The 14,229-nt window shown below is 39.0% G+C and overlaps 1 protein-coding gene across 4 annotated transcripts in view; it reads left to right on the top strand.

The window, feature by feature from the left end:
* The window catches only part of STRBP (spermatid perinuclear RNA binding protein), a 130,605-nt gene that overhangs the window by 84,863 nt on the left and 31,513 nt on the right, over positions 1–14,229 (top strand). For 3 of the 4 annotated variants that reach the window (XM_075184734.1, XM_075184735.1, XM_075184736.1), the window contains exons 7-10: positions 4,677–4,771; positions 5,352–5,447; positions 5,807–5,918; positions 6,669–6,766. In XM_075184734.1, the coding sequence (XP_075040835.1) occupies positions 4,677–4,771; positions 5,352–5,447; positions 5,807–5,918; positions 6,669–6,766 (401 nt within the window). The remainder of the gene's footprint in view (positions 1–4,676; positions 4,772–5,351; positions 5,448–5,806; positions 5,919–6,668; positions 6,767–14,229) is intronic. The other variant, XM_075184737.1, reaches the window with a different exon arrangement.

A 14,229-nucleotide genomic window follows, 5' to 3' on the forward strand; every position in this document is an offset into this window, starting at 1 on the left:
GAAACACATTGCGTGCAGTCATGTATTCTCACCCAGAGATGTGCTTTTTTTCTTGATATGAAAAGCCTTCAACTCTCACATTAATTACAGCATGCAGAGACTCCCTAGTGCCTGCACAAGGAAATAATGGATGTGTTGTCTGCATTGCTATTTGGGTAGAACAATTATCTATACATACTTTGTTCATCAACACAAAATTAAGATAGAAAAGATCTACTGCTAAAAAAAAATCCCAATATGTTTTATGCACATGAGAGGGTTAGTCACATTGTTTCAGAGTACTTTAAAGATATCTGTCTCCTGTGTCTTCATATTGTTATATATTGTGGGAGTGCAAACTTTATGTAGTGTGGTCTTAAGTATTTGTCATTTTGGGTATTGTATCTTCTGTAGCTGTATGTCTACTATGTAAACAGAACCTGTATTTTCACACTTGCATTCTCCAGTATAAGTATATGCTTTGCCCATCAGAGAGGTTAGCCTCTTAAGCAAAGTATGTTATACTCTGTAACTCCCAGTGCTGCTCTGGATAGCTTCAAGCCATTGTAATCATGACACTATTCACTGATCTTACCACACAAAGGCTATTAAGGCATTACCCAAACATTGTGATTTCTAGCTTTGTAGAGACCAGCACATTTTGCAGCCTTTCAGTCTGTGTTTTCAGCTCTTCATAACCACTCATTTTCTGTAGTTATTTCCAATTTATATGTGAACTTAGAGCAGATGTTCACATTGAAATGAAATGGCTAAATCCATGTGCTTTGCAAGCTGTGCATTGGACCTCCAATTTAAAGGTACAGTCCCAGAATTTTCATTTATTTTTACTTATTTTTTAATACCTGATGATTAAGCGTTGCTAATAACTTTGATTCTGAATAGTAAAAAATTGCAAGCAATTACTGTCATGCCCCAAACCATATATAGTACACTAAACATCAACTTTGAAATTAGTATGCTCCCTCAAAGGAATGCTGGGATTAAGAAAGAGACAATTTAGCAATGTGTGTATTAATGTTAAAGTAACTGTATATTATCACTTCAGTTAGTGGGTCAATAACTAGAAACAAGTAGCATCAACAGCCATCACTATATTGGAAAAGCCAAAAGCATCACTCAAACAGTTAGTCTCTGTAATTATCTATCACAATTGTCCGTAGCCAAGAAAGTTATCTGGTTCCTGCTGTATAAACTCCTGAATATGTTGATACTAGTTACTTATTATGCATTCTTTTATCACTTTATTGACCATATGGTGGTTTAAAAAATAGCTTCCGTATACTAATGGACTGATTAATCCCATAAGTCAATGAAAAGATTCACACAGCTACATACACAATAGTTGGTGATACTTAGGAGTTCAAATTACACGAATGCACAATCCTAGTCGGGCCAATGGCACCTGTCTCTCCCTCCTTCTCTCTTATGTAGCGCCAATATATTATGCAATTCTTTACAAATAATGTTTTAATCATTCACATCAGTCCCTGCCGCATTGGAGCTTACGGTCTGAGCTCTCTATAACACAAGCACACTAGGATCAGTTAACCTAATAGTATATCGTAGGTAGCCGACATGAACACTGAGAGAACATACAAAATCAACACAGATAGTCCATTGGTTGTAATCTTATGGCCCCAGAACTGTGAGGCAGCACTTCTGGGGATAGTGTTCCCCTTAGGGCAATGCCGAATTAAGGATTGTTGTGTGATCATGGCTACTAACCCAATGAGCAACTGGTGGGAGTGGAAACTTTTCTTTTTAATGAAGTGATTATGTACTGCACTGCTGGATATGTGTAGATAAACTGAACTCTGTATTTAATTTGATATACTAAGAGGAGATGGTGAAGATTGTTGCACCATAAGCCACAACGCATCATGCTTACTTGTTTTTAAAGTTGATGTTTACAATTAATATTTCCAGATGCATTTTATAATGTAAATAATAATGAATGCTCCATTTTTATTTATAACATACCATTTGGCTAGTATAAAGCAGCAACTGGCTCTGACTGCGCTCAACTATTGGTTTGGATCAATTATACTTTTTGTTTTTCTTTGGCAAATGGCATGCATTGCCATATATCCCCATTAATGATCACAGTAGCATAGTGAACTTAGCTGCAGGTGACCACAACATCTACACTTTTTATTTCTATTACCATGTGCTTTTATATTTCCTATTGGTGGGACTGTACCTTTAAACTTTTGCTGAATTCCTTTAAGGAAACAAAAAGTGTCTAATCTGAGCTCTGTGATGTCTTGAACATGTTAGCAAGAAATAATGCAATGCAAACATCTGCTGTGGAGTTCGTCAGAATGGAAAATATGTCTGTAGCACTTCTGACAATCAGAACCTGGGGATAACCTTTATGAAAACATAAATACACAGAAATGGAGACAACTCAGACCTCTTTCTTCACAGAACACTTTTTGCATCTATATGAGTCTATCTTGGATTTTTAATCAGCAATATTAATGGATTGAATCTTTCAACATTTGATCATTTTTAGAAGGCAGGATTTCATTTTGATGTTTTATCTATCAACCTGTGAGCTTCATTAATGAGGGAAGTCTCGAAAAGCACAGATTTATTCAAAGCCAAACTAAAGATTAAAAAGGAAATACAATCTAAAATAAAGAACACATTCTCAGTCCTCTTTCAAGTCTGCACACATTGTTTAACGCTTCCTTCCTTTTGTCAGATTGGATTTGATTAGAGACGCATACCCTCTGTCAGTCTGCTTTCACAAGTAGAATTTCAGTTCCATTTCTGGCTATGTGTTTATGTTCTGTTAATCTCCCATCAGGTAGGGGGGAAAAAGTTTTATTAGAAAAAAAATCAAAAAAAAATCTATTTAAGTCATATATTCAAGACTGAAAGAAAGGTTTACATCAGAGCAACATAAAAGAGACAAAGTCTAGATGTCTATTGCAGCAAAGAGGCCATCAATTCTTTATAATATGAAAACTGGTAAAGGGATTGAATCCAGAGCCAGTATTTACAGTGTGCCATTAGTCTTTTTGGCAAATTAAACAATTATAGAATTTTACTGTGTAATGATTGATGTGTTTTGGTAGTTTTATTTCTATACAATGGGCATTCAGTAAGAGCTGTGTCCCTAAAAAGTAATAAATCCCAGAAATGTTTGGACACCAGCTGATATTTCTTAAATAACCCAACCTGTAGTTATGGAGGGATTGCATAGATATTATTTGTGTTCGTACCCAAACAGCGATGACTTCAAATGAGCTCTACATACCCTGTATAAACTGGACTACAGTCTGCCCCCCAAAATTATAGATACACCCACATTCGTCACAATGAAGGCTGGCTGTTAACCGCAATAGCATTGGATCTGCCATGAACCTAGATTTTCGCCAAATGATAGGTTTACTGTTGCAAGATGGTTGCGTTTACAGAGGAGCACCAGTGTAGAAAAGGAGAGCGGAGCTGTTGGGCAGGGCCTACATTACCAGTAAAGTACGGAGTAGATGCACATTTTCTGAAGCAGTGCAGAAAGAGACTCTATTTTGTGTAGTGAGATTATTGTAAGGAGCTAAAGGGATGGAGAGAATGCCCTTTTAGTAGCGTTAATAGCCAAAGGCAGCGGCCCAAGAACTTTTCAGAGCTGATCGTGTTCATATCTTGTCCTTTATCTTTAATGGGGGCCTGTTTTGTGTCTCCATCTTTGACTTTGGCGAAGTTGTGAATTTTCAGGCGGCCTTCAAGCAGTGTAATAATATTGCCACAAGACAGCACCAATATCCCCACAGTCTCTTAATTAATAGAAGCCATAAGTGATCTAAACCGTGTAGTATTTTAAGGGAAAAATATAAAAGTTTTACATTGTTGTCTGGTCTTGACCCTGTTTTAAATAATGATAAAAGTTGAAGGAACATTTAAGACCAGCTTAGTAAAACTCCATGATAATTGCACATACTGTGCAGCCTGAATATTATACCGACATAACCATGGTTAATGTCTTGTATTTCCTCTAGGTATAATGACTGCTCACATTATGGTGGATAAAACATCTGTCTGAAAAAATGGTAATGCCAAAGGTTCTAAGCCTGCAATCTTTACCATTTAGATTTATAGCTTTCATTTCAACATTGCTGTAGGGAATAAAAAAAGTATTAAAGTCATATCAATATGCTGTGGCCATAGAAGTGTATAAATGTGCTTCTACTGCAGGCTTTTTTAATGATATCCTTATCATCTTTCCTTATTTATACTTCAGTACAACCATTTAAACAACACTTTACTCACACCTGCATTATAGGTCTACTCATCCCCCCCCAAACACAAGTAAAATCCTGTGTCTCGACACTTAGGAATGGAAAATAACATTACAATGACTGTTGCTGGGTGAGTCAAGAAGTGCTATGTGCCTATTTTCACGTCCTGAAATATGTTGTGCATTTTTAATAAGATCCCAGATGGTACATAGCTGTTATCGATTTGTAAACTGGAAGTGAATGCCTCCTTTGCTTTGTGTTGCACATTACTACTTGAATGGCCTTTGGATAATATAACCGCTGTGCACTTTGTGAACCATTCAGTTTCTCTGGGAGTCTTATTAGCTTGTTCAGATGCTGCCATACTCTTCCTGTGACAGAATCCCCTTGGTCAAATTGTATCTGTCTTTTTTTTTTATCCCATCTTATCAGTAGAAAATGTTGCGATGAAAGATCCTCCGGACTTATTGGACAGGCAGAAATGCCTGAACGCCTTGGCGTCTCTTCGACATGCCAAATGGTTTCAGGTTGGCTATTTGTTCTTACCTTATTGTTATTGTAGCCTTATGAGATTCTTATTAGATTTCTTTATAAACTTCTGTACCATAATCCATTATAATAGACCTGAGTAGTATATAATTCTATATTTATTATTAAGTCATGCTTGGCTATCAGCTGTGCCATCTATATGGCCTACTGGAGATTGTTCATTGTTTTCCAGCTGATGAGTTGTTAATTGTGTTGATGACACACAATTGGCAACCATCTTGCCCAATCAAAATTGTCCACATGTAAACCCTGCCACGTGGCCTCCTGCCCAGCCCACAGGTGGCACTGGTGCTGTTTTGAATGGGTTTAGATTCAGTAGTGCTAGCTGACACATTATTATCATGAGGCTACAAAAGCAATCTTTACATGAAGCTTTTCAGTTCTATTTAAAGCCTGACCTTTCTAAACATGGATGTTTTGTCATTTCTGTAATTTTCTTTGCATGAACTTAATCATTTACTACTCAGTAATCGCATTAAAGAATCTGTCCGAGGCCTTTGTAGGTTGGGGTAAAGAGTGAGCACAACAGCAGAACTGGAACCATTTTATCTATTCCAGGCAAGAGCAAATGGATTAAAATCTTGTGTAATTGTACTGCGCATTCTGCGAGATTTGTGCAACAGAGTACCGACCTGGGCCCGGCTGAAGGGATGGGTGAGTGTGACTTCTGATGAATCAGTTGGGTGGACCTGATACAGTGCTGGCGGATTACCTCCAGTAATACATTTAGTTTATCCATTTTCACATATGTTCAATTAATGCGGCATTGTGCAATAAAATGCTATGTTTGCATTCGGTGCAGGCCACAAACTATTGTATATTATCATAAAATGATTTAACCTTTGTTATATCTGCCTTGTTATTAGCCTAATATTTCATATTCCAGTACATACTCAATTTCACTGTAACAGTTTTAACTATTATGACCAAAAATGTAAATCACATTCATCCCAGAATATAATAATTGTGTGTTGAGATGTTAGGACTCACACGGTGCTTCTCATTTTTCTCAGCCATTAGAACTCATATGTGAAAAATCAATAGGAACATGTAATCGACCACTGGGTGCCGGGGAAGCATTACGGAGAGTCATGGAGTGCCTGGCGTTTGGCATCATTTTGCCTGGTACGACTTGTACACAGCATAATAATGTGGTATGGAGACAAGATGTGATTGAGGGATATCACAGAGGAGCTTCCCAAACACTGGCAAATCAGGCCGTTAGACGGGATCACTGAGCAAACGCTTCTGTGGCCAATTAGGCCTCACATATGATGGGCCAAATTGCAGAGTTTGTGATTGGAGCAATGCTGTTCTGATTATTTATTTTTATTATTTATATGTTAGTTCTTTTTCTTTAGTTTTCTTTCCGGTGAAATAATAATTGACATCCCATGCAGAAAGTGTTTGCGCTGCTATTCCTATATTGCATTACTGATGTAAGTTAATTAGCACAATCAATTGTAACATAATTTTACCACAGGAGATTACGGTTCTTACTTTTAAGAAGTCCTCTGATTGCAGAATATATCTGACTTAAAATAGAATCAAAAAGTAAGCTATGCTTTCAAAAAGTCAGGTAAAGGTCACTATTAAACACAGACGTTATACTTTCTAAATGTGTGTCCATTTATCCGAGCTACTACTATTTCTCCCTTGAAAAAAGACAAATAATGGTGTTTTGTAAAGAATATATTATGTCATATTTACCCCAGAAGTTGGAATAATATAGAATTCAAATTTGTGAATCATTATTTTTATATTCTTATCTCCATTTAAACAGTACTGTGAAATTGCTGCCACTTTTACATTCATTCAAAATAAAATGTTTGAGAGTGTGTACACCATGAAGAATATTGTATTTATTTCATCTAGGAGGGCCAGGTCTGCATGACCCATGTGAAAGGGAACCCACAGATGCCTTGGCCTACATGACCGTGAAAGAGAGAGAGGAGATCACACAAAGTGCACAGGTAATACCATGGATGTTATCTAATGAAGGGGGGGAGCGTTTAATACAACAGACATTAAGATGTTTCACAGCTTTCAGGTCTATGCACAACACCTGCATTTTATTAAGATTTTTAGGAACTAGTGTGTTTTACTGTATTATACTCCAGTGGACACCAGACAAGTGAGGGTGGTTTAGAACTTAATTACTATACCAATTTTGTGTCACTTTTTAACACATTCAGCGCTCGGCTCCAGGCTTCATAAGGAGTCCCGCATTCAGCGCTCAGCTCCAGGCTTCATAAGGAGTCCCGCATTCAGCGCTCAGCTCCAGGCTTCATAAGGAGTCCCGCATTCAGCGCTCAGCTCCAGGCTTCATAAGGAGTCCCGCATTCAGCGCTCTGCTCCAGGCTTCATAAGGAGTCCCGCCTTCAGCGCTCGGCTCCAGGCTTCATAAGGAGTCCCGCCTTCAGCGCTCGGCTCCAGGCTTCATAAGGAGTCCCGCCTTCAGCGCTCGGCTCCAGGCTTCATAAGGAGTCCCGCCTTCAGCGCTCGGCTCCAGGCTTCATAAGGAGTCCCGCCTTCAGCGCTCGGCTCCAGGCTTCATAAGGAGTCCCGCCTTCAGCGCTCGGCTCCAGGCTTCATAAGGAGTCCCGCCTTCAGCGCTCGGCTCCAGGCTTCATAAGGAGTCCCGCCTTCAGCGCTCGGCTCCAGGCTTCATAAGGAGTCCCGCCTTCAGCGCTCGGCTCCAGGCTTCATAAGGAGTCCCGCCTTCAGCGCTCGGCTCCAGGCTTCATAAGGAGTCCCGCCTTCAGCGCTCGGCTCCAGGCTTCATAAGGAGTCCCGCCTTCAGCGCTCGGCTCCAGGCTTCATAAGGAGTCCCGCCTTCAGCGCTCGGCTCCAGGCTTCATAAGGAGTCCCGCATTCAGCGCTCGGCTCCAGGCTTCATAAGGAGTCCCGCATTCAGCGCTCGGCTCCAGGCTTCATAAGGAGTCCCGCATTCAGCGCTCGGCTCCAGGCTTCATAAGGAGTCCCGCATTCAGCGCTCGGCTCCAGGCTTCATAAGGAGTCCCGCATTCAGCGCTCGGCTCCAGGCTTCATAAGGAGTCCCGCATTCAGCGCTCGGCTCCAGGCTTCATAAGGAGACTCCCATTCAGCTCTCTGCTCCCGGTTTCATATTTGACCCACATTCAGTTTTCTGCTCCAGGCTTCATAGGAGTCCCGCATTCAGTTTTTTGTTCCAGGCTTCATTGAAGACCCGCATTCAGCTGTCTGCTTCAGGCTTCATTGGAGACCCACATTCAGTTCTCTGCTCCAGGCTTTTATAGGAGACCCCAGTTTGATTCCTGACCATGGCCTTATCTGTGTGGAGTTTGTATGTTCTCCCTGTGTTTACATGGGTTTCCTCCATGTGCTCCAGTTTCCTCCCACACTCCAAAAACATACTAGTAGGTTTATTGTCTGCCATTAAAATTGACCTTAGTCTCTCTCGATCTATGTGTATGTTAGAGAATTAAGATTGTAAGATCAATTGGGGCAAAGACTGATGTGAGTGAGTCCTCTGTACAGCGCTGCAGAATTAGTGACACTATATAAATAGTTGGTGATGATGACGCACATTCAGCACTCTGCCCCAGGCTTCTCGCCCACATTTTTGCTCCCTCACCACACCTTTTACCATACCTGCATGCTACCCAGAGAGTAAAGGTGCACATACATGCTGACTGATTGGCCCAATATGGTCTGTGTGTCTCTAAAACAAGTGTGATGCCCAGTAAGAATCCAGTCAAATTAGTTAATTATTGATCAGGATGAATCAGTGTAATTAGTATTAATTGAGTATATAAGTACTCTTGTGACAGGAATTCAGCATTTATACTGTATGCAGTGTGCAGGGAAGTGACGCTGGCTTCCTGGAGCTAAAATAATGACGGTGCACAAAGCACTTATGTGACACTACCCTTACTGCCACAAACACACTTACATAGCAATCATAACAATAATATTAGATCAAGTTGAGAGTTACAAAATAAAAAAGGTAGTCAAGTATGTTTCTTTGCAGTGTTTTAGTTTATAAAGATGTTTCACAGCTTCCTGATTTTGGTGATGACACATTAAATATGAAATGTTTAGTAGATACATTGAACTATCCTGACAGAATAAGTCGGGAGAATGGTGATTCCCTACTAGGTTGGTTAGAAATGATGTTGCCTTAATCTCATAGACTTCCTGTGTTTGTAATACAAGTTCATCATCAATTTTTCCAGGCATAACTATTCTTGCCCACGAAATTCTGATGAATATACATTTTCCCATTTGTTCTGGTTCAGTGCTGATGATGTAGTATGGATTTTTATGCATTTTCCTTTTATAGGGCACATTTATGACTACCCTGGAGATCTGCATATTAGTGGCTGTTATAATCTGGTCCTGTGACCCCTGAACTGTGAGATGAAGCTTGAGTCTAATGCAGCTGACTGCCTCCTTTTCAGTAATTAATATTCTTTTAGTTCATTGCATCTTTTCAAAAGTTTTCACAGCACACTAAGTTTGTCTGACATGTAGTGAGAAGAGACTTCCATTCTGCAACTCTCAGCAGCAGCCAAAGCATTCCGCTGAGGAATGTGCTGCTTTATTAGGAGGTATTGTGTGTTTAGTAGCTCTCACAGAATACAGCTCAAGCACATGCGACATCTATGGACTGGAACCCCCATAGATAAACCTAAATGGGTAAACAGTGATATTGGTATATAACACCAATTTTTACTATATTATGCAGCATTATATTTAATAGAGCCTGAAGTTTATTTTATGTTTTGAAAACACACAGAGATATCTTTCTGGGTCACAGATAATTACTGTAACCCAAGTCCTCATGATAAGTCACACTTACAGCCAGACCTAGATATTCTGCTCTAACACCCGAAAACTGTACATTGTCATTTTAGTATTGTATCTGTAGAGGTGAGTTTGTGTCCAATAGCTGTATTTTATCATTTGGATGTTATATATAATGAACTATTGATACTCCATAGATTTCCTGCGAGCTTGATGTAGTTCTCTGAAGTCTTTTTGTAGCTTCCAGCTTTCATTTATTTACTCTGTTGGGTGCCATTTCTTTTTTTCTAGCCAGCCCAATAGACCTAGTTATATAATATAATATTGAAATCACAGTTACAGCTCAAGAAAGGTTATCCATGATTACTTATATAAAAAAAAAACATTGTTAAGATCAGTATAATAACATTTATAAGAGCAGTAGTTTTAACATATATTGTTAAAATACATGTGACAATAGTATTTTCACAGGACTGAGAAGTGCATGTGTACATTTATAATATGCTACAGCTGTTATCTTGCATCGGCAGGAATAAATAAACAAGGGTTATTATATGTAATTATTTAAAGGGGTTAAACTTATTGGTGGGTTTTAGGGTGGTTATTATCCTTTATTTATAAAGTGCCAATATATTATGGAGCACTTTACATTGAAGGGATCATAATGCAAATAATTTACGTACATGAAATAGTTGATAAAGATCTAATGGGAATTGTTGGGAACAGTTGATATATACGGTACTGGAATAACAATTGTAGATGCTGTGGGGAAAGTGTATGTGTCTACTGCAAAGCAGAAGCATTATCAGCTGCCAATAATAAAGCCGCCATTGGCAACTGGAATTTGTGTGCAGTTACTGGTGGTGTGGTATGGCTGGTATGAGGGGAGACAGAGGAAGATGGAGACATGGAAAATTAACCTGTCATTATTGAAATCAGCTGCTAGAAACCAGGACCATCCTTCGCCATGAATTAAGTGAACCTCCTTCTGCCACTGGTTCTGGAGAAGGCTTTCTGGCCTTTGTGCTGTACTGGCACTGCTGCCAGCTCAGAGTAGCTGTTTGCCAGGTATTGAAGTTTGGCATCATGCTCACAGTTGGACACAGAGCCAGGACACTTTGACAGAAGGAGCCGTAAAGATCACCAAAGAAAGAACAGAGATGACCGTTCAACTCACTGGGTCCAGCAGCTGAACTGAGTTTTCTTCTAGATCTTCAGAACACTCCCATCTTTGGTGTGATATATACTGTGTAATTTCCCACTGCTGTCACACAGTTTTTACAGTTTTATGGTTATGTGGGAGGTAGAGCACAGTGCAGTCCTCTCTAACAGCCGTCCACATGCCACTATGGTCATGTGCCAACAGCAAAACGTTGTTGTCAGCATTGCCCCAGAATAGAAAAGGATTTGTGGGTGTCAATAGGAAGTTGCTGTCTAGGAGGTATCATGTCATAAACTATTACTGGAACCTTTGCCCTGCTCTGACCAATCTTTCATTTGTGCAACTGCGAAACCCAATGAGACAGATCTAGTGTCACTCTCATTTTCTCTGAATCTTGTGGAGGGGGTGTTTTGGAGAGCGATTAAAGGAAATGTCTACAAGATTTAGTGTGGGATTCAATGATACAAAATACTTTAAACCGTTCCCTGCTATAATGCTCTGTTCAGATGGAATGTTAATTATTTATTTTTTCGGCTAGCTGGTAAACTTAGCCCAGTCACGGCAGTGTAAGAAACATTTGGCTTAGAGGGGAAAAAAACAGTCTGTATTTGAAGTTGGAAAATATTTAGGGGAAAAAGTTGTTGAATCTTCAATTGTGTGTACTGCTCTGTGTATGCTGCAAACACATGACTAAAAACTGCTAATGCTGTCAAAATACCTGTCTGTCTCAATCCTTGGTGAGCTCCTTGGCCTGATAGTTTGTGTGCCATTGGAAATGAGCCAGAAAGTCACAGGAGGACAGCTTATTTGTAATATGAAGATTTCAGAAGTCTCCTATAATGTAACTGTGCTCATCGCTTAGTAAACTTTTCATGGAACTGTTTGTGACAGACTATATACAGGGTGGATAGGTTTCTACATTAAATTCTCACTTGTAGTTAAGATGACCTAGCACACATACCCTTTAATCCAAAAGGAAAAATCTTGTTTGTTTCCCCTTGTTTTCTAAACTTATATTCCAAGCCTGATCCTTTTAGATATGTTTTATGTTTGAATAAGAATAATGTTTTCCACTGATCTGAATTAAAATCTGCAGCATTAAAATTAATTTGTTCAAAGGAACCCAGCATTAATCGGTACTTAATAAACTAGTTTGATGTTGCTCAAGTCTAGAAATGTTTCACATCTCCAGACAGTAATTAAGGGGACTCTGTTGTGCTGTGGCAGGCAGAACCTTTGACCAATTAAATCACCTTCGTAAAGCATAGCTGTTTATTTTTTTTTGAATAATTTATTCTAAATATAGTTTCCAAAGTAGTTGTCTGCTGCTAAAGACACATTTGAGTGACTATGCAATCTGTAAAGTTGCTGTGAATGTAGGTTACCATCAGCAGTCCAGAGTGTAGGAAACAGGGCAAGATGATGGCCATTACCAAAGTGCCCGATCTACACACCACATATGTGTTCTTATAAAGAGGTCTAGTCTTTGGGGTTTACAAATGACCTTCTTGGTTGTTTAAAACACAGCTCACATGATTTCTATTTGGTTAGCTGATGGGAGCACATTAAGTTAGGATTACAAAGTTAAAGTCTTTTACAAAAATATGGCAAAATTTATTGAGCAACTTATTAAAAAAAAAAGATCTAGTGAATTAAAAAAAAAACCCACAACCTTTATAATCCTTATGAAGGGCTTTGCTGTTTGTATTCTTTTCATATGCAACATGATTAACTGTGCTTTTCATTTATTCATTTTCCCTGTCACTAGCTGGAATAATAAAGGTTGTATTTAGAGCTGCACTACCATCTAAGAACATGTTTTACGAACGTCCCCCCTCACCCTATCCAGAGCCCGTGATTGGTTCTCTTGCTCACAACTTATCCTCTCTCCTGTTTATGTCGCAGGGCTGTGAGATAAACAAGGGCTGCTCCGTACAGCCATTTTTTTTTCAGGGTTGCTGCTAGAGAGTGTATTAAAAAAAAAAAAAATACAGCTATAATACCACATTGGTGAGACCACAAAAGAAATACAGGGCCCGTGGGAGGTATGGTAGCCACCAGCATCAGTAACATTAGTAGTATGTGATGGATTTGGGCCCTGAGCAGCCCACATTTCTGTTTTGCGCTGTTTGTTTGATAACCTCATGGTCAATAAGTACAATAGCAGCTGAAATCTTTTCTGCGCTGTCCTGTACCTTACTCTGCACAAAGCTGATGCCAGATTGAAACTATTACAGAGAAAAAACATTACATTAAAAAGCATAGCGGCATCTTCTATTGTATATGTTCATTTTTTGTGTTTGACTCCACTTAAGCTCAAGCAGATCAATCAGAATGCATAGTCTGTTAATAGCATGGCTACATTGAAGCAGACAGATTTAATGAGGAATGCTTATTGCTGCCTTACAGTATTGCTGATTTCAGTAGTGTGTCTTGTCGTGCAGACTACTTGGTACCCTACTTTATGTTAACACATGAAAATATGTGCATTTTACAATTTCATCTAACCATTAATGTGTCGGTGATACGTAACCTCAAAATCATGTTCTTACAGTACAAATGCTATTTTTGTATAGGTAAGAGCACAACACTACCCAAAAGTGGAATTGGGTGTGTATGCACTTCTCAGCCAAATAGAGGTGCTTTTGTACATATGAAAAAAAAAAATACTGGTCTTTAAATGTAATTTATTAAGGATGCACAGTAATCTTTTCTGGTACACATAACACTTCTGGCTTCCTATAGTACTTTGTTAAAGCTGACATCATAAATGATGTGTGTTATAAAAATAATATTCCTCACCGTCCCAGCAATACACACAATTATATATAAATCTATACTGGTGTTTTCCTCTCACTGTAATATGTAAATGCCCTTGCTAGGGCTTTGGGAGTCAGTGACTTCTTTACAGGGATGGGATTGAGACTCTGTTTTATTGGTTTTAGTCAGTGGATGATACCACCCGGCTACTACTAAGGAAATTGACTGTTGTCCTGCAAAAATGGCCTACATTACGCAAAGTAAAAGCTAACCATTTATGAAAGTCTTATATTAAAAAGCTGCGATCCCACATAAACCTCTTTATTTTATTAGGCAGAGCTTTGTGATGCACTGACTTACCTGCTCACGACATCATATGCTTGTGACTGTGATTGTCATACCATGGCAAACTGTAAATCATTAACAGCTTGAAAAAAAACCTAAGATAAATAGAACCCGTTTATCTGTTTTCTTGCAGGTAACAAGAGTGGCACATTTAAAAAAAATATTTACAGAATATTTACAGAATTGTTTTGTGGGATTGCAGCTTTGACTATTGTAGTTACAGTTTATATATTAATTGCTCCTGAGGCAATTTGCTTGTTTATGCAGCGCCAGCATTCAGATTCATATGCCAGCTTTTATTTTGGTGCCGGATATTATACATGAGCTTCTCCATAACATTCTCTCTTCCTATGTCTCCCTAATGTCTGGTTTATTCATGGT

This window comes from Mixophyes fleayi, chromosome 9 (assembly GCF_038048845.1).
Source record: "Mixophyes fleayi isolate aMixFle1 chromosome 9, aMixFle1.hap1, whole genome shotgun sequence".
NCBI lineage: Eukaryota > Metazoa > Chordata > Amphibia > Anura > Limnodynastidae > Mixophyes > Mixophyes fleayi.